The sequence below is a fragment of the Orussus abietinus genome, unplaced genomic scaffold (assembly GCF_000612105.2).
Source record: "Orussus abietinus isolate OABI.00-Male unplaced genomic scaffold, Oabi_2.0 scaffold86, whole genome shotgun sequence".
Classification (NCBI taxonomy): domain Eukaryota; kingdom Metazoa; phylum Arthropoda; class Insecta; order Hymenoptera; family Orussidae; genus Orussus; species Orussus abietinus.
In genome coordinates, this window is record NW_019394257.1 from 59,553 (window position 1) to 80,441 (window position 20,889).

At 48.3% G+C, this 20,889-nt stretch overlaps 7 protein-coding genes across 13 annotated transcripts; 3 read left to right on the plus strand and 4 right to left on the minus strand.

Annotated features, from left to right (window-relative positions):
* Positions 1-12: 12 nt before the first annotated feature.
* On the plus strand, positions 13-4,470 carry LOC105695037 (sodium-dependent nutrient amino acid transporter 1). 3 transcript variants are annotated; one of them, XM_012416258.2, is made up of 8 exons: positions 13-771; positions 1,222-1,977; positions 2,697-3,071; positions 3,208-3,397; positions 3,458-3,634; positions 3,710-3,986; positions 4,075-4,169; positions 4,260-4,470. In XM_012416258.2, exons 2-8 carry the CDS (start codon positions 1,307-1,309, stop codon positions 4,431-4,433), a joined length of 1,959 nt encoding a protein of 652 aa, XP_012271681.1. In that variant the 5' UTR covers positions 13-771; positions 1,222-1,306; the 3' UTR covers positions 4,434-4,470. The 3 variants fall into 3 exon arrangements, with proteins under 3 accessions (XP_012271681.1, XP_012271682.1, XP_012271680.1); XM_012416259.2 differs by having other exon boundaries at positions 13-575; XM_012416257.2 differs by having other exon boundaries at positions 338-669.
* LOC105695045 (ragulator complex protein LAMTOR2 homolog) lies at positions 4,460-5,902 on the plus strand. Its single transcript, XM_012416270.2, has 3 exons — positions 4,460-5,100; positions 5,204-5,366; positions 5,579-5,902. Exons 1-3 carry the CDS (start codon positions 5,033-5,035, stop codon positions 5,726-5,728), a joined length of 381 nt encoding a protein of 126 aa, XP_012271693.1. The 5' UTR covers positions 4,460-5,032; the 3' UTR covers positions 5,729-5,902.
* Positions 5,841-11,169, minus strand: LOC105695043 (BTB/POZ domain-containing protein KCTD5). Of its 2 annotated transcripts, XM_012416268.2 has the most exons (4): positions 10,272-11,164; positions 9,647-9,943; positions 9,334-9,462; positions 5,841-8,277 (listed from the first exon to the last, which is right to left on the minus strand). In XM_012416268.2, exons 1-4 carry the CDS (start codon positions 10,488-10,490, stop codon positions 8,248-8,250), a joined length of 675 nt encoding a protein of 224 aa, XP_012271691.1. In that variant the 5' UTR covers positions 10,491-11,164; the 3' UTR covers positions 5,841-8,247. The 2 variants fall into 2 exon arrangements, with proteins under 2 accessions (XP_012271691.1, XP_012271690.1); XM_012416267.2 differs by lacking the exon at positions 5,841-8,277 and having other exon boundaries at positions 8,717-9,462; positions 10,272-11,169.
* A 60-nt stretch (positions 11,170-11,229) lies between these two features.
* LOC105695044 (glucose-induced degradation protein 4 homolog) lies at positions 11,230-13,253 on the plus strand. 2 transcript variants are annotated; one of them, XR_001103579.2, is made up of 5 exons: positions 11,230-11,858; positions 12,034-12,201; positions 12,284-12,516; positions 12,690-13,031; positions 13,123-13,253. XR_001103579.2 is itself a non-coding variant. In XM_012416269.2 (4 exons), exons 1-4 carry the CDS (start codon positions 11,712-11,714, stop codon positions 12,751-12,753), a joined length of 612 nt encoding a protein of 203 aa, XP_012271692.1. In that variant the 5' UTR covers positions 11,230-11,711; the 3' UTR covers positions 12,754-13,091. The 2 variants fall into 2 exon arrangements, 1 of the variants encoding a protein (XP_012271692.1); XM_012416269.2 differs by lacking the exon at positions 13,123-13,253 and having other exon boundaries at positions 12,690-13,091.
* On the minus strand, positions 13,041-14,517 carry LOC105695040. 2 transcript variants are annotated; one of them, XM_012416264.1, is made up of 4 exons: positions 13,867-14,517; positions 13,543-13,796; positions 13,275-13,477; positions 13,041-13,221 (listed from the first exon to the last, which is right to left on the minus strand). In XM_012416264.1, the coding sequence occupies exons 1-4, from the start codon at positions 14,315-14,317 to the stop codon at positions 13,209-13,211; spliced, it is 921 nt and encodes a 306-aa protein (XP_012271687.1). In that variant the 5' UTR covers positions 14,318-14,517; the 3' UTR covers positions 13,041-13,208. The 2 variants fall into 2 exon arrangements, with proteins under 2 accessions (XP_012271687.1, XP_012271685.1); XM_012416262.1 differs by having other exon boundaries at positions 13,275-13,495.
* A 134-nt stretch (positions 14,518-14,651) lies between these two features.
* LOC105695041 (ras-related protein Rab-40C) lies at positions 14,652-16,303 on the minus strand. The gene is made up of 4 exons (XM_012416265.2): positions 16,144-16,303; positions 15,593-15,786; positions 15,302-15,524; positions 14,652-15,209 (listed from the first exon to the last, which is right to left on the minus strand). Exons 1-4 carry the CDS (start codon positions 16,301-16,303, stop codon positions 14,854-14,856), a joined length of 933 nt encoding a protein of 310 aa, XP_012271688.1. The 3' UTR covers positions 14,652-14,853.
* A 779-nt stretch (positions 16,304-17,082) lies between these two features.
* On the minus strand, positions 17,083-20,727 carry LOC105695039 (diphthine methyltransferase). 2 transcript variants are annotated; one of them, XM_012416260.2, is made up of 5 exons: positions 20,059-20,727; positions 19,651-19,866; positions 17,958-18,586; positions 17,703-17,838; positions 17,083-17,647 (listed from the first exon to the last, which is right to left on the minus strand). In XM_012416260.2, exons 3-5 carry the CDS (start codon positions 18,562-18,564, stop codon positions 17,275-17,277), a joined length of 1,116 nt encoding a protein of 371 aa, XP_012271683.1. In that variant the 5' UTR covers positions 18,565-18,586; positions 19,651-19,866; positions 20,059-20,727; the 3' UTR covers positions 17,083-17,274. The 2 variants fall into 2 exon arrangements, with proteins under 2 accessions (XP_012271683.1, XP_012271684.1); XM_012416261.2 differs by lacking the exon at positions 19,651-19,866.
* Positions 20,728-20,889: the final 162 nt, after the last annotated feature.

Below are 20,889 nucleotides of genomic sequence, written 5' to 3' on the forward strand. Positions count from 1 at the left end.
TCGCCCCGTTTTTGTCTATCGCCGAAACCGGCGCCATGCCCATGGTGTGTGGCTTAACATTGTTGAAGTATAACAAAGATACGGATGCAGATACAGATACAGAAAGACCACTACCACGATCGACTTTCGATCGCTCCCCGAGAACACCCCGTCGATCGACGCTTTGGCGAAGGCGAAGGTCGCCTCGACGGAATCGGACCCCGGGTGAAAGGGAGCTCCAAGATTACCGGCTCGATCCGACGATAACTGGTTGTCGGCCTCGGAGCACGGTCCGTCCGCGAAAGAGATCAAGAAAGACCACCGGAGGAATCCGCTGAGATTACTTCCGAGCACGTTCGGATAAGACGCGCGGTCGCCGCGTCAGGCGCTGACAAAAGAACGTCCGCTTCCGAGGGGGACTTCCCGGTCCCCTCGGGGCGGCGGTATCGCTTTTTCCCGGTTACCGAGTTTCCTCGAGTTCCGCGAGGACCGGTGACGCAACCGGACTCACGCGAATCGATTTACGGAACGCGTTACCGGCGCATTTTTACAAGTTTCGCAAGTCGATCCGCAGTCATCTCGGCCGAGCTCGCGAGGTAAGCGATCGTCGTCTCCGGGAGTCCTCGGTGCTTGTTTGGTTCACATCGTTGGGTACATCGCATGGTTTACGTCGTTTGATACAATTCCTTGGTACGTCGCTTGGTTAACATCGTTTGGTACAACGCTTGGTTAACATCGTTTGGTACAACATTTAGTACGGCGCTTAGTTAACATCATTTGCTATAGCGTCTGGTACGTACAACAATAAGAAAAGAGAATACAACCGCGGAAGGAAAGGATACAACTCGTAGAGCTTATTCGTTCTTTCCGTCGTTGTATATCATACTTCTTGCAAAGCGTTGTATACCGGAATTTTTCTCGGTGTACATTCGAGGTACAAACTCGACTCCTAGATCCGAACGACTTGATCGGCGGTACCGTAGGCGTGCTAAAGTGTTCCCGGCGCGGTCTACAGCGACGGCGATTATTGCGCGATGTTTGCGCGGTGTTGTAATACATAACCGGCAACAACACACCGACATTCCTCGGACAGCGATCGGTCTCGCTCCGAGGAGGGCCGACTTTCGCTCGCGAGATTAGGATGCGCGCTTGCCCCGACGACGGCTCTCTCCGAGGGCGGCCTCGGGTGTTCTGGCCGAGACTACTTAAATGACGAGAACGCCCGCGGTGGGACTCTTTCAGGTCGCGCCGAAGTCCGAGGAAGGCGCGCGACAGGTCGCGCTGAGACTCGGGGAAGGTGCGCGCCAGGTCGCGCTGGAACGCGAGGATGGAGCTAGGTCGAGTGAATGCGACGGGAACGACGGCGAGCACCTCCACCGGGAACGGCTGGACCAGTGCTCGATCCACAGCCCATCCGCCTCTGGGAAGAGAGAACTCCGGGTTCCTGGACGACGATGGGCGTCCAGGAGTCCTTTCGAAGAGCCTGACGAGCACGGCCCTCGTCGGGGAGGCTACTCCCCCGCTGGTGCCATCTTCCAGGAAGACCTGGGCGAACGGCACCGAGTTCCTGATGTCCTGCGTCGCTATGTCGATCGGTCTCGGCAATGTATGGAGGTTTCCGTTCACCGCGTACGAAAACGGTGGAGGCGCCTTCCTGGTGCCCTACGTCGTGGTGCTCTTCCTTGTGGGCAAGCCTTTCTACTACCTGGAGATGATCCTGGGACAGTTCAGCAGCAGGTCCTCGGTGAAGGTGTGGTCGGCGGTTCCTGGGTTTAAGGGCGTCGGCTGGGGCCAGACCTTTTCCATGGTGGCGGTCGGCACTTATTACTGCTCCCTTATGGGGGTGACTTTATTCTACATGGTGGGCAGCTTCAGCTCCGTTCTACCCTGGTCCACCTGCCAGCCCGAGTGGGGGGATTCCTGCGTCGATTCTTCCGTATCGCGGGCGAACCGCTCCGGTTTGGACCGCGTCTTCAGCTCGGCGGAGCTGTATTTCCTGTGAGTGAAGTCCTCGTTCCTTTCTTGGCTCCAGAAGAGGTCAGACGTGGTGCAGGTCGTGTGTTGCTTGCCTGAAGTGAAACAAATATTTTTTTTATCGAATAAGTACGCAAATGGAAAAAAACCCACGTTGTGTATCGCACACTGGACGTGAAGTAAATGCTAATGGAATGAATATATAAATAAAAGCGTACGTTACGTATCGCACAGTTGATGTGAAACAAATGTTTCCTAAGAATGGAATACGCGGGCGGATAAACGTGTGTTTATCGCACAACTTGAAGTGAAACAAATGTTTTCTGAGAATGGAATACACGAGCGGGATAATGCACGTTGCGTATCGCGCACCTGATGTGAAGGAAATGTTTCCTGATGGAATGTAATACACACGGAAAATATACGCGGAAAATGCAGCAAGCTCGTCTGTCCTCTTGCTTTGAAAAAAAGCGATGGAAGATACCATCTCGAGGGTGAAGCTCGACATAAAGGAAAGGCATCTTTCGTTGCAGCGAAGTTCAATTCGGTTGAGGAATAAGTTCCCGCCGCTTTAATTACGTTGTTACGTTAACAACGGTGCGAACTTATTCCTTAACATAATACAATTTCACTTGCGTGCCTATTGACAATGGAAACTTGCCTTTTACTAATTGTCAGTGTAGAGCTTCATTCCCCGCGAAATTTCTTAAAGACTAATCCGGTGACTTCTCGCCCTTCTACAGGAGGACGGTTTTGCGTGAGAAGCCGGACATCTCGGATGGAATTGGTCTGCCAGATTGGCGGCTGATGTTGGGTTTGTTGATCGCTTGGAGTTGCATCTTCGCAGTCCTGGCTAGAGGCGTTAAAAGCACCGGAAAGGCTGCTTACTTCCTCGCCATTTTCCCCTACGTAGTGATGATTGGCTTGCTGGTTCGAGCCGTCACCCTGGAGGGTGCCCTGGACGGCATCGCCTTCTTTGTGCGACCTCGCTGGTCCAAATTGCTCGATCCTGCGGTTTGGTACGCCGCAGTTACCCAGTGCTTCTTTTCCCTCTCTGTCTGCTTCGGAGGAGTCATCATGTACGCCTCCTACAACGAGTTCCGACATAACATCTACAGGTGAGGACTAATCCCAGAATAATTCCCGATTTTTTCACCTAGGGATATATATCTCCTTATACTACTTCGTGGTATAGATATCCTCCGTCCAAGAAATTTCTCGTTGATGGCTTCACTTGCAGTTTTATCTCCACAGGGATGTTCTTGTAGTAACTACCCTGGATACCTTCACCAGCTTAATGGCTGGCGTGACAATTTTCGGGGTCCTCGGCAACCTGGCCCACGAGATGGGTGTCGACGATGTAGGCAAGGTGGTGCGAGGTGGAACAGGGCTTGCCTTCGTTTCCTACCCTGATGCGATAGCAAAATTCACCGTGGCGCCGCAGGTATGACCTAGTCCAGTCTTCCTGCAAGAGTTCCTACAGAAGCTAAGCCTCTTCTTCCAGTTCTTCTCGGTGCTCTTCTTCCTGATGCTCTACGTTCTGGGCATCGGCAGCGCCGTGGCACTAGCTGGAGCCATCGTCAGCATCATCTGCGACCAGTTTCGCGGAACTAAGTACTGGCAAGTGGCCCTGGCCACGTCGATCACCGGATTCGCCTTGGGGACGGTCTACTGCACTCCAGTATGCCATTAAATCTACCTCTTCAAGTTCCTCACCTCCTTCTGAAATTAATAACTATTTTTATCTCCCTCGCAGGGCGGTCAGTTCGTGCTGAACCTGGTCGACTACTACGCGGGCTCCTTCATCATCTTCTTCCTGGCAACTCTTGAAGTCACCGGGATCATCTGGATCTACGGGCTGGAGAATTTCCTGGACGACGTGGAATTCATGCTGGGTCGTCGTCCTGGGATTTATTGGCGACTTTGCTGGGGTCTGGTCACTCCTCTTCTGCTCGGGGTTATCTTTATCTATACCCTGGTGGACCTGCACCCTCTCACCCACGGCGGGGTCCTCTATCCTGAAAGCGCCTACGGTAAGTATCCATCCTTATATTTCCTCCCATGGATCAAAGATAAATGAATGATAATCCTTTCTAATTATTTCCTCTTAACGTTTTTTAGCTGCCGGCTGGACCTTGTTCGCGTTTGGCGCCTTACAGGTTCCATTTTGGTTGGCCTACACGATTGCCTCTGAAAGGAAGCTCGGCATGCCAAAGGTAAGTAGTTTTTAGTTTAAATTTTAAGTTAGATATGATTCAAAGCCTTTTCTTCTTACTTTTAATTCACAAACCTGATTTTTTCTCCAGATGTTCCAAGCGGCGTTCCGGCCCTCTAGGGAGTGGGGGCCGAAAGAACCGGAACATCTCGCAGCCTGGTTACGTTTCAAGGAGACTGCGAGAGCGAGTCGCGAGAAATGCGGCGTCCCTCGATTAAAGAGATTCTTTCTCGTCGTCCTAGGCTGCGAGGACCGGATAGCGTGACAATTCGATCCTCGCAACCCCTTCGCATCTTACCCGCGCCGCGTCGCCATGTTGGATTGCACCTCTGTCTCGAAAGGGCTCACCGAGAGAAACGCTAACCTCTCCGACGTATCTCGAGTTGACAGGGCATCGATCACCTCGACTTTCCTCCATTTCCCGAGCCGGGATACATATTTCACTCGCTTCCCTCGATTTCTTCTCCTTTCTTCTTGCGCTTTCTCGAAAAGGGCGGGAGTTAATTCGAATCGAGATGTGGCCCCATCTCGCGGCAATACCTGGAACACGGTAACGCTTAAGCGATGGTAACCCTATTCAAGTATCTGGTGGTATGTTAGAGTTACCATGAGTTATTTATTCGTAAGGCGGTTCCACCATTCTCCGCGAAGTGGCGACTCCGCCGAGGTCCCAAAATCGACAAGAAAATGGCGGACGACGAGATGTCCCGAGTTTCTCGACCAGGACTGCCGATAGTCGCCGATAGTATAGAATTGACGCGAATTCGGGAGACGCGGACCCGGAAACGAGTATTCCGCGTTTCTCGGCCGTCACGCGGACGGCGGAATAGTAATCGGAAATCGTGAAGATCGGCGCAAAACACGATGTTGAAGCCCAGAGCTCTTATGGAAGTGCTGACCCGAGCGAACACAGGAGGCGTCGAGAATACCTTGTAAGAAATTCCGAATTTTCGTAAAAACGTCAAGTGGCGTCCAGTCTCGATTAATTCTCGCCTTTTCTACGCGATCGGGCGTCCTTTCCCTTTAACCTTACAGGTTGCTGAGTAAGGACGGTGGATTATTGGCGTACAGTGGTTACGGGCATAAAGACGCAAGAGTGACAGCTGCTATAACTAGCAATATCTGGTCAGCCTACGAGAAAAACGGACGAAACGCGTTCAAGGAGGACGAGCTGCGATTTGTCTTGATGGATTGTGCGGTAGTGCTCTTTTTACATTCCTAGCATGATCGTTTAGTTTCAAAGCTTCCTCCGATCGACGATTCCTAATGGCTCGAGTCCACGTGCAAGTAACTTACGACATGTCTTGCTAAATGTCGCAAGTCAGTTGCACAGGGACACGAGCCGTAAGAGCGATCACTACATTGTCACCATTGACTTTTTCTTAATACCGCAGACTGTATCATTTTCAGGAAGGGAAGGTCGTCGTCACCGAAGTAGCCAACTTGTTGTTGTGCCTCTACGCTAGGGGAGACGTTGGCTTCGGCATCCTCCGAGAGAAAGCCCAAGCTCTGGCGAAGTACTTGGAGGAGCCACTAAAAACTATCGCGAGTATGCCGTAAAGTGCGAGATATCGACTCATAGATAAGTCGCGAGTAAATTCGCGAGGCTTCGGTGCATCTCTATTGACGAGAGCCCGTGGCGACTGCACTGGATCGCATGAACGATCGAAGATGTACAACAAAGTCTTTATTTATTTTATGGTACAACAAATACAAACGACTAACTACCCGTCGCATCTTGTGTTGTTCAAACCGACGCCCTTCCTTCGCATGTGTCTGGCATTTAGTGTAACGAACCATTCCGAATGCTCTCCGATCCTGACTGACCCTTTGGAAGGGTTCCTCCCTTCGATTCAATTTTGATATCGAAGCAAATACAAGATTTTTTACAACGTAACGCGACAGACGCCGTTATCGTTATCCCATTGAAACAAATATTCACACGCGATAAAATGATCTAAAGTAGTTTCTAATGTCACTAAAACTGAGCCGAAAGTTAAAAATACGAAATTCAAAATGGCGGCGTCTCATATACGCGGAATAATTTTCGAATAAAACCATTTTCAATTGAATAATTTCTACGACAGAATGTTCTAAATTGTGTTTTGATCATTCTCTGTGTTTCTGAACTAGAATCAAAATTTAAAATTTAGAAATCCAAACATTGGGGCGCTTTACTACATCCAATCCCTTCGCTCCTTGGGATAGTCCTTTCAGAAATCCTAAATTCCCGCCATTGTAAAAAGTAAAGAGATAGCTCTAAAAACGTGGAAAACTGTAAAATTTCATAAAAATCGGAGGGTGACACTCGGCCAGGTTTGCTTATAACTCGTAAAACTCGTATAACTCGTAAGAAAATCCGTTCGCAGGGCGACGCGGCCGCCATGACACTTTGATGATACGGGGACGGAGGCCATGACACGGGGAACGTTATTAAGTACGGCGTGTGCCATCGCCTCGACCAGAAAAGGGCGGTTCGAATGACTCGACGGGCGAGATTACCTTAACCTAATCATTTTATTCCCTATCCGCGAGAGACTTTCGCGCGCTCGCGACCCATTTTATGTTTTTACGTAGCGGCAGTGCAGAGGTAAGTAAACACGCAGACTCGTTCACGGCTCGTAAAGGCCTTCGCAGATATCTCGCATAAAGGTAAGTGTATGGGCTCATGTCGACGTGCAAGTAACTTGCGATATTTCTTGCCAGAGCGATATCAACTATGCTCGCGTACTATTAATAAATTCGCGCGTTACACGTGGACATGAGCCGTAACAAGAGGCTGCTCTGATGTTGCAGAAAATTCAAGATGGCGTCGACGGCAATTCTTACGGCTCAGTTTGCAGTCACTCAAAGTACGAGATATTTGGGAGCGCCCTTTACATCTTACAAGGAAAATATCCCCAGGTGTATCTTGCCGATTTTCTAGATTCCGACATGTCGTATTGTACGTTAAAAACCTATATTTCTCATTTTCTATATAGGTGCCGACTCTCGAGATCAAGGGGATGCGCAAGTGGCATCCGAGAAGAAGATCATGAAACTTTTCCTACGAACTGGATGTATCGAATTGTTTCTAACTTTACAACGTAAACATGGAGAACACAAGGAAGGTCCTGTCACCCATGAAATGTCACTCAAACTCGCGAATTAGTGCATATAAAAAGGGTATTATAAGAAAAAGTGTTAACTTGTTCTCCGATACGGTACAAAGTTGGAACGAATAAAATCGATCAGGTACATCTGGGATATATTCCCCTTGTTAGAGAGAGATATATATAAGGTTTGTTCGGGTTAGCTGCATATTCTGCACTTCAGTGCAACCGACTGCACCACACTTTACAAGAGAAGTACAAAAGTGTATCTCCACGAACAATATCTTCACACGAGTGTCCACACGTTCGAATTAATCTTCCCACGGCTAATTGCGCCATCTCGCGGCCAAGTGCGGAAAGTCCTGCACGTTTGTACTAAAAAAGGTGTAAAATAGTGATTACGCGCCCCGTAACCTGAACACCAAGCTCCACCCAGAGTGTACACGAAGTGGAGAATTGCAGCTAACCCGAAGAAACCTCGATATAGAGAGAAAGATCGAGACAATAGAGATGCGCAGTACCTGCGAGGAGTCATAAACGAGGCTCGACTTTTGTACAATTCGGTGCAAAAGAAACGACGAATCTAGACTCCTAGGTGGGCGTTTAGTCGCAGAAGCTCGAGATGAGGAAACAGAGAGAGGGAAAGAGGAAATTATAAACGTAGTGAGAGAGAGATGTCGGTCTTCGTTCTCGTTTAAATGCACCCTCGCGTCCCTCGATTGGTCCTGGTTCTTCGTGGTCCTCCCTGTACTTCGGTGTAGCTTTCTCCAATGTCCAGGTTTCGTTTCCCTTGGCTTTTCTCCTTTCCCTTGCACTCGACGCGATCGCTCGGTCTACGTGATCGTCCCTCGAGATATTATCGCGAATTCGGCTCCGAAATGACAATCGGCAGGGCCTAAGTCTTCTGGTGTCTCGCTTTTTTTTCCGGCTGCCAAGAACTTTCGGCCGAAGCTCGAGGGGGATGGAATAAGGAAACGGGACTAGAGTTTACATGCGCGAGCCCTTCTGCTGCAGGACCTAGAAAATCCAAGCGAATGTCCATTTTATGGCCGATTACTGGTAGCGCTTTGCGGCTGAGCTGCACTTATTCGCGCTGCGCTCAAAAATAAAATAAAATAAAATAAAAATGAAAGTTCTCCCTTAAGGGGATGCGAAATAAACTCAAATAAATTGGATGCAAGGGTTTTCAGTGTAGGGCTGTCGAAGAATCATAATTCCTTGAAATAAATAAAAAATCATTTCCTCCGAGAGGTTCCCAGACTCTTCGATGAGTATTTTTCTGGCGTCGTTATCACCGTTCGCAAGGCCGCGGAGCATTCGCCGTAGATAGAGGTACAACGATCTATCACAATTCGCTATCACCAAGACACTCGGCTCGGAAACGATGCACCGGACAAATAATTATAACATAACATGCAGCGTGGATCATGCATGGCGTAGGAGAGGAATCCAACGGTTGGTAGAAAAAAATCCTTTATTCGCTTAACCGCATGCGTTTACAATAATAACGACGACGAATAAGACAACGACAGTGGTAGTACGCTGGTACGATGGCATGGCTGTGGTATACAATGGAACAACGGTGTGGGTGGTGGCAACGAATGACAACATGTCAAAATATTGGGAATGGCATGCTCATGCAGGAGACTACGCACTACGGCCTAGTGGAATAATAACTTGAGCGGCGAGGTCGGTTACGCGTTTTAACATAACCTATCCGGTGCACAGTGGGTCGAGTTCAATTATTCTTTTGCCAAAAATACATTTCTACATTTCATTTAATATATAGTAGGACGTAGAAAGCTGAGAAATAGAAACGTATTTTAAATCATCGAAGAAAACTGCTTTTTGGCAGAAGAATGTTTAAATTAACGCACCGTGCAGTGGTGATACGATAAGAATATGAGAAATCGCCTCGTCCACGATTCCGGTAGATTTCGAAAGTAAACCGCCGATCTTCGGTGGATGCCCCGCGGTCGTCGTTGACGGTGCAAGGGAGTAATAAATGCTATATTATCTGCTATTATTTCGACTGGAATGGGAGTGCGTTACGTTTGAACAAGCTATCGGTACCTTTACACGATCGGTGGACTCTTGTTCCTTACTGCTTAATTGACTCGGTCCGTACTCTCGACTCACCACACACAGAAACTCGGCATGATCGCCATTTCCGTAATTATACTGCGAGCCTATATTGACAAGCTGCAACAGAGAACAGAGAATAAATCTGGATTCCTTAACCTTTATTGTCACTTGCGACGGGATATCTCATAACACAACTTTTTTACCAGATGATACGGAAAATGTTAGCTTATTTAAGGAAGTAAGCAATTTCTTTCTTTTTGTTTTAAGTAATAAAAAGGTTAATATCTTTTTCAAAACCTACCTGCTCAAATTTCCAGCCATCCGACATCGTGGATACCATTTGCGTTAATTCATCCTCGTTACACTGAATAACTCTATAGACGTGTTTCTTCGAATCGCGCAGCAGCCGTGCATCTCTGAGGATGATTCTCTCTTTCACCAGTCTGATGAGTTCGGTGATATTGTAAAACTCTGCCTCCTCCAGGACCCCTTCCTCCGCTAGGTCTTTATTAATAACCAGCTTGCCATGGCGTAGATAGTTTAAAACTGGACTGAAGTAAGTCGGATCTCGGTCTATGAGGTACGCACCGGTCTCATCCTGTAAGGACAATTCAAAAGCTTAAATATAATTGTGTCAGATTGTCCAGAAAGTTATTACAGTCGTTACAAGACTTAATGTATTGTTTCTAAATAAAATTGTCCATCCACATCCATATTATATACCATTTTAAAGCGCTTCAAGATGAGACAGTGATAATTAAAGATGAGATAGGAATAAATTTGATTGCTGACAACCAAGGTTAAAGTAAAGCGTTATCGGTAATACATGTGGCATGAAACATCATAAACAACAATAATTACAATAACTTTCTGTTCAACCTAATACCTCGTTCTCTACGCACAGAGGAGTGCAAATCAAAGCTAACCCTATCGGAGATGAGATCGGAGTCCTCTTGACAGAGCCGATAGAGAAAGGAGTTTGGATCCCTAGCGAGGGTTGTCTTGGCCGTCAGGAAATACATTCCTCCCACGTTGAGTCGCACCCACTGGTCGTTGCCCTTCCTAGGGAGGTGATTTTCGGAGACCTCGTGAGAATTGGTGTTCGCGTCAGCGACGACAACGGCGGCGGCGGCAGTGTCCGCCATCTTCGTTCGACGCGCTGCTTCGAAGTTCCTGGACGTAGAGTCCAGCCAAGCACTGACGGGCGAACCACAGCTGCAGTGATCGTGTCTAACTCACTTTCCGCGATCCTCGGTGACCAAGACGAGGCCAGCCTGCCACTGCGTCCCTGACATGCTCCGACCTGGCGAGAGTGTTTTGTTCCTCGGCACGAACGCGTTTATCACAGCGGACCCTGAGTGCACTAAACAAACCTTGCTACGCAAATATTGCCCATCCGCCTGCACAATACGTACGCGTTCATGTAAGTCCGTGAACTCAATCGAATAACGACACTCGCAACGGCAAACGCAGGCAAACGCGAGTACTCGTGCACAGCGAAATCCGCGAGTCGGCGGACGCCGCGGTCGCTCGGTTCGGCCATATTGGACCTGCGCAGTGCGCGCAAGTGAAAATTCTCATGGCGACTTCACTCACGCGTAAAAATACGAATGAGGTGAAAATGCGAGAAGTGAGCACTCTTACCAGGAATACAAAATCGACCTCTAGTAATTATAACATTGGTAGTTAAATAGTGTTAAGTCGAAAGAATAAAACAAAGTGGAATTTCCACGTGAAATTTCAAAGTGGAACTTCAAAGTGGAACTTCAAAGTGGATGTTTAAAGTGGAAGTTTAAAGTGGAACTTCCTCCACGCGCACTCTGAACCAGCAACACTCTCAGTAAGCGGTCTCCTGATCTACCTTCCCTGCAATCCACGGCGATGGTGTGTCAGGGTCGTCGTCAGTCGTCCGCACTCCGTGTCACCAGCGGCAACCCGTTTCGTTAGGTGGCAGACGATTCGAAGCACCCGGTTCACGTCTGCAGCTCCGAACAGCAGCCCGACAGGCCCCGGAAAGCGAGGGTTAACCATTTCTTCGCGACTCCACAGCTATCAACGAGATCCGCAGCCGAGACCAGCCGCTCCGGTTGGTAGAAGAGTCGAGAAGGCTGTCCAACGGTCGCCATTGACCAGAGCCGTCCGGGTCGTCCGGGTGACGCATATCGGGCACATCTCCCTATAGAGGGCGCTCGAACGACCAGGTGTCCGGGGTAAGCCCGTCTTCGTCGAGGATGACTCCCAGGCCCCAAGGGCCCTGGTCCCCGTGAGTCGTGAGATGAGAACGAGGACGACGTCGGCCGTCGTCGCCGACCGAGATTAACGCGTTCGCTCCAGGGCGAAGATCGGCGCGAGAAAGGCGAGAGAGGATGCCGGTCAAGGTGGACGTGGTACCGCCACCGCCCGCGAACTCGAAGCAGCCGGGTGTCACCAAGTCTCTCCTTTATAACGGCTCGAGGTTCCAGGGCTCACAAAAATCTAAGGGCAACAGCTACGACGTGGAGGTTGTTTTGCAGGTTAGAGCGAAGCTCCTGGACATCTGCCATTCGTTCCCTCCATTGATGCGTAATACCGAACTAACTAAGTTTCCTCTTAACCCTGTGCGCTTTGATTTAATGATGAAACATTCTAGCTGAATGAGTCTAGCTCATCATTGTAACGCAATGAATTTGTTTTTAATTCTCTTTATAGCACATTGACGAGGAGAACAGTTACCTCTGCGGGTATCTGAAGATCAAGGGTCTCACCGAAGAGTTTCCAACTTTGACAACATTCTTCGACGGTGAGATCATCTCCAAGAAATATCCTTTCCTCACTCGCAAGTGGGAAGCCGACGAAGACGTCGATAAGAAGCATTGGGTTCGTCCTTGAACTTTGTATCGCTTTCAGGAGTTGAGATAAGGCTGCGATCAAGGTTAACTGGGATAATTTGCGATTGCAGAGCAAATTCGAGTCGTTCTGTCGGTACGCCAAGACGTTCAATTCGGACACATTTGATTACGAAGCACTGAAGGGAACGGACTTCGTATTTATGAGGTGGAAGGAGCATTTCCTGGTTCCGGACCACAGAATCAAAGATATCAACGGCGCCTCCTTTGCAGGCTTTTACTATATCTGCTTCCAAAAGTCAGCCTCATCAATTCAGGGGTATTACTACCATCGCAGTTCCGAATGGTAAATTCCCCAATGAAAACAAGGTTGATTTTAATCGTTAAGAGTCAGTAGATTATAATTATTATTTTTAATCAAACTACTTAAATCATGTGGATCCTGAAAAAAGCTAGAATTTCATCGAAGCCTTAAGAAAATTCTCTTCGTTGCACAATTCTTCATCAACTTCATTGCAGGTATCAGTCCCTGAACTTGAGGCACGTCCCGGAGCACAGCATACAGATCTACGAGTTCAGGTGAAGCCGGAAAACGAAGACCAAGAATCGCCGTCGACCTCGACACTTCCGAAGCCCCGACACGCTCCACCACCCCTCGACTTTGCAGCGTTAGCGAACCCGGTCGAGTACCTCGACCCACGTACTTTGAAGAGGACAAGCACGAGAGCGGCGAGTCTCTCGGAAACACCTCGACTAGATTAGCCTCCCCCGGGCGAAGATATGAAGGAATCGTTGATGCGACATCGACGAGGAACGGAGTGCCTCGACGAGTGATACGCTTGCTTATTAACGATATTAATTGTACGAGTATTCATTTTAAGACGTTTTATCTAAATAAATTAATCGATGTCTCTTGTCAATTACAAGCTCAGAGTTTTTCCATGTCGCCAAGGCCCCGAGACCATGCACGGTCACGATAACCCAGGACCCAGGACACCCATCATCAGGACGGACGTCACACCTCGCCACCCTGGACCATCAATCGACATCCCTGGAAGAAGGAGGCGTTTAAAACGCACCCTGGCCTGCAGGAGGAAGGCTTACCGGGCAGCCCTAGGGCTTCCTGGCTGCCCAATTACGATGACAGAGGCAGCCCGGTCGTTTCCAGCCTCCGGAGAGGACCGCACCATCCTCGGGCTCCTGGCCTTGAAGGGAGCTACCCGTCTTCTCCCACGCCTCCTGACAACTCGTCGTCTAGGCGACTTTGCGATCGTCACTTCCCGCTGTATGGTGCCCTGGTGCTCATCCTGGACCATGGAATCAGGCTAACTTGGGTATCTTCGAGGTCTGATCGAGGACATCTAGGACTTACCGGGACATTGGAGCAGATCTGGCAGGGACAAGCGGTTGCAGTCGCGTTTGCGTTAGAACCAGCAGTGTTATCCGCACGTAGGAGGGCTCCAAAGCCCAGGAACTTGTTGTCGAACCCGATCTTCGCCTCGACCAGGTCAGCGAACGAGCGGCGGACGCAAGCTGGAGGCCCGAGGTCCTCGGATGGGCACTGGCATTTCGCGTCGCGAGTCTGTCTCTCCGGCCGTTTTGCCGGCTCCTCGCCTCGCAGGAGACCTGGGGACGACTCGGGTCAGACTCTGGGATTAGATCCTGAGGTAGGACTCGGGGATGACCGGGATCTCACCGAGAAACTCGGCTAGGCGCTCGGCAAAGGCCTTCTCCGAGGCCAGGAGGGCTCGCATTGCTCGATCTAGGGTCTCGTCCAGGAAGTAGGTGCGCGCTAGGACGGAGCGCTCCCAGGACTCCTTCGGGACCGCCTTAGCCTCTAGTTCCTGCCACTGGCGGCGAGACACCCGGGCCTGCCATTCGACGGCGCAGTCCTCGATCCTGAGGCTGGCCGAGTTGATTAGCTCCAGGGCCTCCTCCATCCTCCGGGGCACCGGGTCCGGCAGGGGACGAGCCTCCTCCCCCGACATCGGTCCTGGACGAGGTTGATCCGGTAGATCCTTGGATCGCAGGATCGTACATAGGCGAGCGATTGGTTGCCTTCTTTTGTCTCTTGTCATGACAGCGCACGCTGGTCGCGAGTCGCGACTGACATTACGGGTGTAAATAGAATTCATCGCATGAACCATTCAGATGTATCAGTACCGTGTCCGTACCGTGTCCGTGATATTTCTCCTGCGCACTGATGGAGGTTATGTCCTCTTTACGCCGCACATTAAAGAAGCACATAGGGCAGACATTTATTTCGTTACATGCTTTTCGTGGCGAAGTATATGTTGCATGCTTGCTGTGTGCGTCTTTAGTGTGCGACTTTACTCCTGCACAAATACTCAACGCGAATAAACACAAACACGTCACGGACACGTTTGATTCGCCCTTAAATCTATTGTAACACGCATGTGCGTCGACCGAGAAGAGCTTATATCTAAGGGTGTAGGCGCGTTCACAGGAGACTCGTCCTCGTCCTTAAACTAACTTCTATATATTGAACACCGAAAAATAAACGATCCCATCCGGCCTTTCCGGAGGAAGATCCATGGTCTCTCATTTATTCCCCCCGAGGGGGCGCGCTAAAAGAGGCGAAAGGGAGAGAGAAGAAACGGAGCTGCGCGCACTCGAGGTCCACTCGAACGTTTTCCCGACCTGAGCCCCAGGGGCTTCACCCTCAGGATATTGCACAAGAGTTTCGGCCGACGCAGCTGGACCCGTTGGCCCGAGCGTCGGTCATGCTTCCGGGGGAGCTGCCCGGGGTGGAGGGCCCGACGAAGCCGCTGCTGGCGCCGCCGCAGCCGACGCAGCCGCTGCCACCTGACCCCCCGAAGCGCAGCTTCCGGTGGTGGGAGCCGAGGGTCTTGCTTGATGTCAGCGACCGGTTACCGTTGTATCTCGGCTGCGAGGTCGTCGTCATGGCGTAGGACTTAAGGTGGGACTTGACGGACGTCGGCAGCGGCAGCTGGTCGATCCCGTAAACCGTCGTCCGCGCGACGATGGCTCGGCAGGCCAGCTCTTGGAGGCTGAGAACTAAAGAGATATTCAGGGATTAAGGCAGTGGGAAAGTGGCGTCCCAGAGGTCTGCAGTTTTCACCTGCGAGGCAAACCTCAGCGGTACTTACCTTTGTTCGAGCGCCAGAGCCTCTCCATACCGTTGCGCCGCAGAGCCATCCTTGACAGCTCCGAAAAGCTCTCTCGAATGTTGAAGTCGCAGAGAGGAGAAACCTCAAAAAAGGCCATTCGATTCTTGGCGGCGTATGCTTCCGCATCCCTTTCTCCTACCTGGCGCTTAAATGCCAAATGCAGCCGGTTTCCAACCAGGACTTTCGGCACACCTGGGGCATGCTGGGGAAAAAATCATGTACATGTCACTTTAAGGTACAACCTCAATTTGTAATGACGAGTCAACTAACCTCTTCGACTTCCTTGAGCCATCTGTCGATGCCGTCAAAGGACCACTTGTTAGTAATGTCATAGACAAGGAGAATCCCTTGCGCACCCCTGGAGTAAGATCTGATAATCGTGCAGAATCTGCCCTGCCCAGAAGTGTCCCAAAGCTGCAACTTGACTCGCTTGCCATCGAGGAGAATGGTCGTGGTTTTGTATGCTGTAAAAAAAGTTCCAATTATAGAAACAATGGCTTGTATTCGTACTTCACTTTTAGCAGCAAATCATATCTTTTAGCCATTTAAAAACTACAATTCATAGTCACACCTCACTGTTGCTATCAAGACACATTTTTTTACCCATACAATTCTAATAGCGACTATCCTTATACCTCACTTTTAGCGTTAAACAATATCTCTCTTACCCACAATCAAAGACTACCGATAAAACAGATCTTTTAACATTAACCGTAAGAAGCGAGGGGAGAGGTCTCCCTTCCTTCGAGGTAGACCTCATGGTACGAACACAGAGGTTATGCGAACCACCGTTCAGAGTGTTCCGAGTCTCCTGTACGCACCGCTGCCACTGCAGAAGGGCGACTCGGCAGCCCCGTCCTCCAGGCCGCTAAGGATCTCCTGCTTGCCGACGTCGCTGTCGCCCACCAGGAGGAACTTCAAGAGGTAGTCGTACTGCTTTTCCTGCCGAGGTCTGGTCGCGCCGGCCTCGCCACCAGCCATAATACGAGCGCGGAACGGCGGGTCCCGCGGGCCCAGGGCATGCTGCGAGGTCCCGCCGAAAGGAGCGCGCTGCCAGGCGCCACCAGGAGGTTGCAAGTCCGCCTTCTAGGTCCACCCTGGTTCACCCTCGGCCCTCGCGGCCACTCGGCGGCGGCCCGCCAGGACCGGCGTCCATGGGACCGGTGGAAGCAGGGCAGGAGGGGGGTGTCCAGCTCTGACGTCACGGGACGTCCTCTCAGATCGGCGACGACGGGCATGGTGACGCCGGAGACCCGACGCGCCTCCTGGGCGGCATCGCGCGCCTTAACACTCGAGCGACCCTCCGACTCACCTCGGGCAGGTTGCCCGGTTACCCTGGTTCACTTGACAAGGAGGGTTTGACACTCGGCACGCGGATATCCTGGCGGTGACGTCCTTTTACGATGTGCGACCTCCGGGGACTTGCAAGGATCTGCGGGAATCTGTGAGGACTTGCGGGAACTGCGGTGACGATGCACTTCCCCCTCCAGCGCCGCACGGGCAAGGTCGACGAAGCTGATTGGTGCAGGCGTACCAGGGAACGTGGATCTTGGTGTATGTAGTTGATGCTGTGTTCCAGAGATGGCGCTGGAGACGGTTTCAGATCGAGGCCTCGACCTATCGATTTTCGATTGTTCAAGGCCGCGCGTAACCTGAAAACGGGGAAACCGAGGACGGAATCGTCGAGTGGTTATTTTAGAATATTTCAAGGTTCTTTTGGAGAATGCGGAGTGCCAAGTATAAAATAAATACTCTGGGGATCGGTGGGATGGTTTTTTTTATAGGTATTGCAAATTCGGGTCGAGTATATTGAATGTTAATGCTAGGGGAAGCTGGCGTTACAGAGTTATTCGATCACGAAATCATGGATTTTAATGCTGAAATCCGAGAACAATTATGTAACTAGAAAAAGAGTCCTAAGTCCGCTAGACGCGGCAAATCCATAATTTCTTTTATATTTCTGTTTTATTAATATAGGAATTAATGCTCTCAACGTCTGTCATCGAAAGCAAGGAGGAACGGAGGAGGTGATTGTAGAAGGAGCAGGTAACGATCAGTGCTTCATGGGAGGATTTTTCAGGTTCTATGAAGGACCAGTCGCAGCCATAAGCGATGCTTCCATGTTCCAGACATTCTTTATGGACAATCGGAACTTCTGGTCTCTTGCAGTCGACCACCTTAAAGCCGCCATACATGCAGGCAGTGAGTAGACGTTCTCGATCAAAGGGGTCCCACTTGATGCGCCAAATTCCACCACCAAGAACCGTTTCTCCCAAGGGTGCTCGAAGCTTTCTAGTATCCCAAAATCTCAGGGTTTCGTCGTAGCTGTAATGAGTTAAGTTTTGATCGTAGTCAAATTAGAGTTATAATCAATTCTTACCTCCCTGTCGTTAAGGAAAACTCTCTAAATGGATCGCTGCGGATACTTGTGACCCCAGCAGTGTGGGAGCGATTAACATTGGTAGGCTTCGATCCAACCCTTGTGTCGAATCTCTGAAATTTGCAATCATCGCCACCTGGAAGATTCTAATTAAAATCAGATTGTGTGATTTTAAAGATTCTTAGATATCTTCAAATATTTCATCAAAATATACAGGACAAAAAGTTTACCAGATATATCAGACGAAAGACTCACCAGAATATATAACATTCGAGTTCCAATAATCGAAAGCTGCAGTCCATGTTTCGAACTGGTGAGCGCTCCATGATGTGATCTCTTTGAAGCCTTCTCCATCCAGTTTGAATAATGAGATCGCACCATTAGAATAGCTCCCAACAATGTTCGAGTCTTGACACATGTCGTCTGACCATTTTCCTATACTCCAGTCTAAAGATAATGCCATTGTAGTCGTATCCTCGGGAGCAATTTTTATTTCGTCTATGAGGCTCAGCTTTGGTTTTTCTTCTACATCATTCTCCAGTTGAAACATTTGCAAGGAACCTGAAGAGTTTGCTACACCTAGTAACACTTTATCACAGAGTCTGGCATTTGCCCATTTCATATCGAAGACTGCAGGAACATTTGTGTTGTTGATCGATGTTAGTTTTCCATTGGCATCGATTAAAAGAAGGTGGACCTTGCCAATTCGTCCATCCGAATGAGATGGTTGGCTTTTTTTATCATCAGGGGGAACTAGAAGATAGGTGCCGCAAGCTATCACTCGATGGAACTCATTTACAGGGCAACATTCCACAGAATCTGCAGGGAATTCCGTATCGAAGCTGTCCAAGGTGGTGAACATCGTTTACAGGATTCCAAATTCTCTGAAACAAACAGCATAGTTTAGATTCATAAACAATAATGGGTTCATTTAATTTCTCTTCAGTATCATTTTCTGGTTTTCTACATTTTTACTTTGAGGGAGTAAATAAATCCATCCTGTCGGAATTTATAAAAATCGTGGTAAGTAACAAGAGTCACTTTATTATTCGATTATTAACATTACAATCGATCAACGAGGCACAGCAATAAGTTATCAGTCGGCGATGCTAGTTTCGAATTGTAAAAAATATTTATCTGATACATATGTTTCTTTCTTGTTAAGTTATATTGACGTAACATTCGGCCAGGAACGCGAAGGAACATTTATCGTTTAAGTTACAGCTATAACTACTTGTCACCCGTTTTAATCAATGCCTTAAGGCCACATGAATTAATTCTATGTTTAAATAAATATGCTTGTACACCCTAGATGTAGATTATTCATTCTTAATGTTTGACAATCGCTAATATGTTTTGCATTCAAAAAGAGTAATTTGTACTTTCAGAGACATCAGTTAAAAGGCCGTATTTCATCAAAATGAACTTCTTTGATACAATGCGCGGTTACAGTTCTTACATTTCTAAAAGTTTGGTAGTTCAAAAATCTATTAGTAAGTATATTAAATATTCCACAAGATACTCTGTGTATCTTGGAGCGTCATGAAATCCAGTCATGGGACTAGCTTTGGTATTTCGGTAACTAGTAAAAGTTTGAGATCAAGATCTTGCTAGAATAAGCTTAAAAAGAGTATAATTTTAATGTTATCAGGTCACGTGTTTGTCTTCCTGCATTGGTCCATCTTAGTATTACTCTAGAAAATATGAGTCATGGAAACATCGTTACATTATAAGCGCATGAGTATTAACGAAGACTTAAGTTAAACGGGTCTCAGTCAGCGAGGTAGTTCTGCGACGATTATCCATAGTATCGTCTTGGTAAGTTTATACCTAACCAATATTATCTATTATTGACGAGCACTTCGCTCTGTCTCTATGAGGCACTCTCTGACTAAAATACGAGCATGTACGATACCACGCTTTAAGCGCTCCATAGAAGTACGACTACCGGCATAGGTTGGTCGTATATCACGTCCCAGTTCCTCGATGATACCGAGCAGTTGCGTGTACTTTGATTGTCCTGGCATAGGTGAAACCGTGACTTGTGCCATGATGGTTGGTTGGAAATTACGTGGGTTCGGAACTGTTATTACAGGCTCCGAGATTTTTGTCAATCCATTCATAGTCCCGTGATCTTCCATTCTCTACCTTTCCGTTAAATATCCTGACAGAGAATTAATAATCGTGACCATGATACAGACAGAGAAAATATGAGAATTTATAAATTTTCCTACAGTTTAAAATTCAATATAACTCTATTATCATAGAAAAATCGTCTCATCATCATACCCTCACAGAAAACTATTTGTAGGATGTATGAACGTACTAATAACAATTTCTGCGTTTATAAACTTACCTTATTCCTTATAATCGTAGCGTATCGAATGTATAAAACAAAGAAGAAACTAGTTGGTAGAAAATAACAACTAAATCATGGTAGTATTATAAATTAAAAAGGAAATTATCTTAGGTTAAGGTCGGAATAAATACACGAACACGTTTTAATCACGTATGTCATTTTACGGCTAAGAAGGGACGATGGACTATTGCATATGCGCGGCAAGAAAGATAGTAATTCAGTCGGGAGACTATGTACTTTTCCCGTATAAGTATGTCCTTCTCACACTCACGGCCAGAAGGAGTGCGAGAGAGATAGCATGGTCTCTTGGTAACCTAGATGGGGGAATCGCATAAGGCGATCACGTCATCGACTTGTTAAATTACGAAACAATTGTTACTTTTCTTTTCCGATCGAGTGATCGGTCAGACAGTCTGAAGTTTCCGAAAACCGCCGATAGTAGCGCGCGCATCGCCATAAGGTGCAAAGTATAAAATTCAAATTCTAACGTTTCGCGTCATGACACCGGAAATTCAATCCGCAAGAGTTATGTCTCGTTTTCGAATTTTAACAATCACCGCGCTGTGTAAAACATTGAAATGTAGGTAACAATCATTTCACAAACTATTTCCGTATTCATGAGTGAAGTGAAAGTTGCTTTCCAAAGAATATCAAGAAAATATTCAGGCTTGATCGCGGCACCAACTCGATGAGTGACCGAAGCGGTGCCGAATTATCGTTTAATGGGTACATTTGACTCCGTTTGATCGCTAATTACGCGATAATTACCAGGCAACGTTCAATGAACATTACCAAAAGATAGTATTACCTCGGAGTTATCGATAATCG

What these genes read in the sequence shown, in the direction of transcription:
- LOC105695037 (XM_012416258.2), top strand. Translation starts at nt 1,307, where the DNA reads ATGGAGCTAGGTCGAGTGAATGCGACGGGAACGACGGCGAGCACCTCC. An exon ending in AATTCACCGTGGCGCCGCAG is followed by an intron (nt 3,398 to 3,457) that starts GTATGACCTAGT and finishes CTCTTCTTCCAG; the next exon opens with TTCTTCTCGGTGCTCTTCTT. An exon ending in GGAAGCTCGGCATGCCAAAG is followed by an intron (nt 4,170 to 4,259) that starts GTAAGTAGTTTT and finishes TTTTTTCTCCAG; the next exon opens with ATGTTCCAAGCGGCGTTCCG.
- LOC105695045 (XM_012416270.2), top strand. Translation starts at nt 5,033, where the DNA reads ATGTTGAAGCCCAGAGCTCTTATGGAAGTGCTGACCCGAGCGAACACA. An exon ending in GGAGGCGTCGAGAATACCTT is followed by an intron (nt 5,101 to 5,203) that starts GTAAGAAATTCC and finishes TTAACCTTACAG; the next exon opens with GTTGCTGAGTAAGGACGGTG. An exon ending in TTGTCTTGATGGATTGTGCG is followed by an intron (nt 5,367 to 5,578) that starts GTAGTGCTCTTT and finishes TATCATTTTCAG; the next exon opens with GAAGGGAAGGTCGTCGTCAC.
- LOC105695043 (XM_012416267.2), bottom strand. Translation starts at nt 10,490, where the DNA reads ATGGCGGACACTGCCGCCGCCGCCGTTGTCGTCGCTGACGCGAACACC. An exon ending in CCGATCTCATCTCCGATAGG is followed by an intron (nt 9,944 to 10,271) that starts GTTAGCTTTGAT and finishes TTGTCCTTACAG; the next exon opens with GATGAGACCGGTGCGTACCT. An exon ending in ATGGCTGGAAATTTGAGCAG is followed by an intron (nt 9,463 to 9,646) that starts GTAGGTTTTGAA and finishes TCTCTGTTGCAG; the next exon opens with CTTGTCAATATAGGCTCGCA.
- LOC105695044 (XM_012416269.2), top strand. Translation starts at nt 11,712, where the DNA reads ATGCCGGTCAAGGTGGACGTGGTACCGCCACCGCCCGCGAACTCGAAG. An exon ending in ACGTGGAGGTTGTTTTGCAG is followed by an intron (nt 11,859 to 12,033) that starts GTTAGAGCGAAG and finishes TTCTCTTTATAG; the next exon opens with CACATTGACGAGGAGAACAG. An exon ending in ACGTCGATAAGAAGCATTGG is followed by an intron (nt 12,202 to 12,283) that starts GTTCGTCCTTGA and finishes TTGCGATTGCAG; the next exon opens with AGCAAATTCGAGTCGTTCTG.
- LOC105695040 (XM_012416262.1), bottom strand. Translation starts at nt 14,317, where the DNA reads ATGGTTCATGCGATGAATTCTATTTACACCCGTAATGTCAGTCGCGAC. An exon ending in GCGCCTAGCCGAGTTTCTCG is followed by an intron (nt 13,797 to 13,866) that starts GTGAGATCCCGG and finishes AGTCGTCCCCAG; the next exon opens with GTCTCCTGCGAGGCGAGGAG. An exon ending in AGATCTGCTCCAATGTCCCG is followed by an intron (nt 13,496 to 13,542) that starts GTAAGTCCTAGA and finishes TACCCAAGTTAG; the next exon opens with CCTGATTCCATGGTCCAGGA.
- LOC105695041 (XM_012416265.2), bottom strand. Translation starts at nt 16,303, where the DNA reads ATGGCTGGTGGCGAGGCCGGCGCGACCAGACCTCGGCAGGAAAAGCAG. An exon ending in GCCCTTCTGCAGTGGCAGCG is followed by an intron (nt 15,787 to 16,143) that starts GTGCGTACAGGA and finishes CTTTTTTTACAG; the next exon opens with CATACAAAACCACGACCATT. An exon ending in GCTCTGGCGCTCGAACAAAG is followed by an intron (nt 15,210 to 15,301) that starts GTAAGTACCGCT and finishes ATATCTCTTTAG; the next exon opens with TTCTCAGCCTCCAAGAGCTG.
- LOC105695039 (XM_012416261.2), bottom strand. Translation starts at nt 18,564, where the DNA reads ATGTTCACCACCTTGGACAGCTTCGATACGGAATTCCCTGCAGATTCT. An exon ending in CTCGAATGTTATATATTCTG is followed by an intron (nt 17,839 to 17,957) that starts GTGAGTCTTTCG and finishes AGAATCTTCCAG; the next exon opens with GTGGCGATGATTGCAAATTT. An exon ending in TTTTCCTTAACGACAGGGAG is followed by an intron (nt 17,648 to 17,702) that starts GTAAGAATTGAT and finishes AACTCATTACAG; the next exon opens with CTACGACGAAACCCTGAGAT.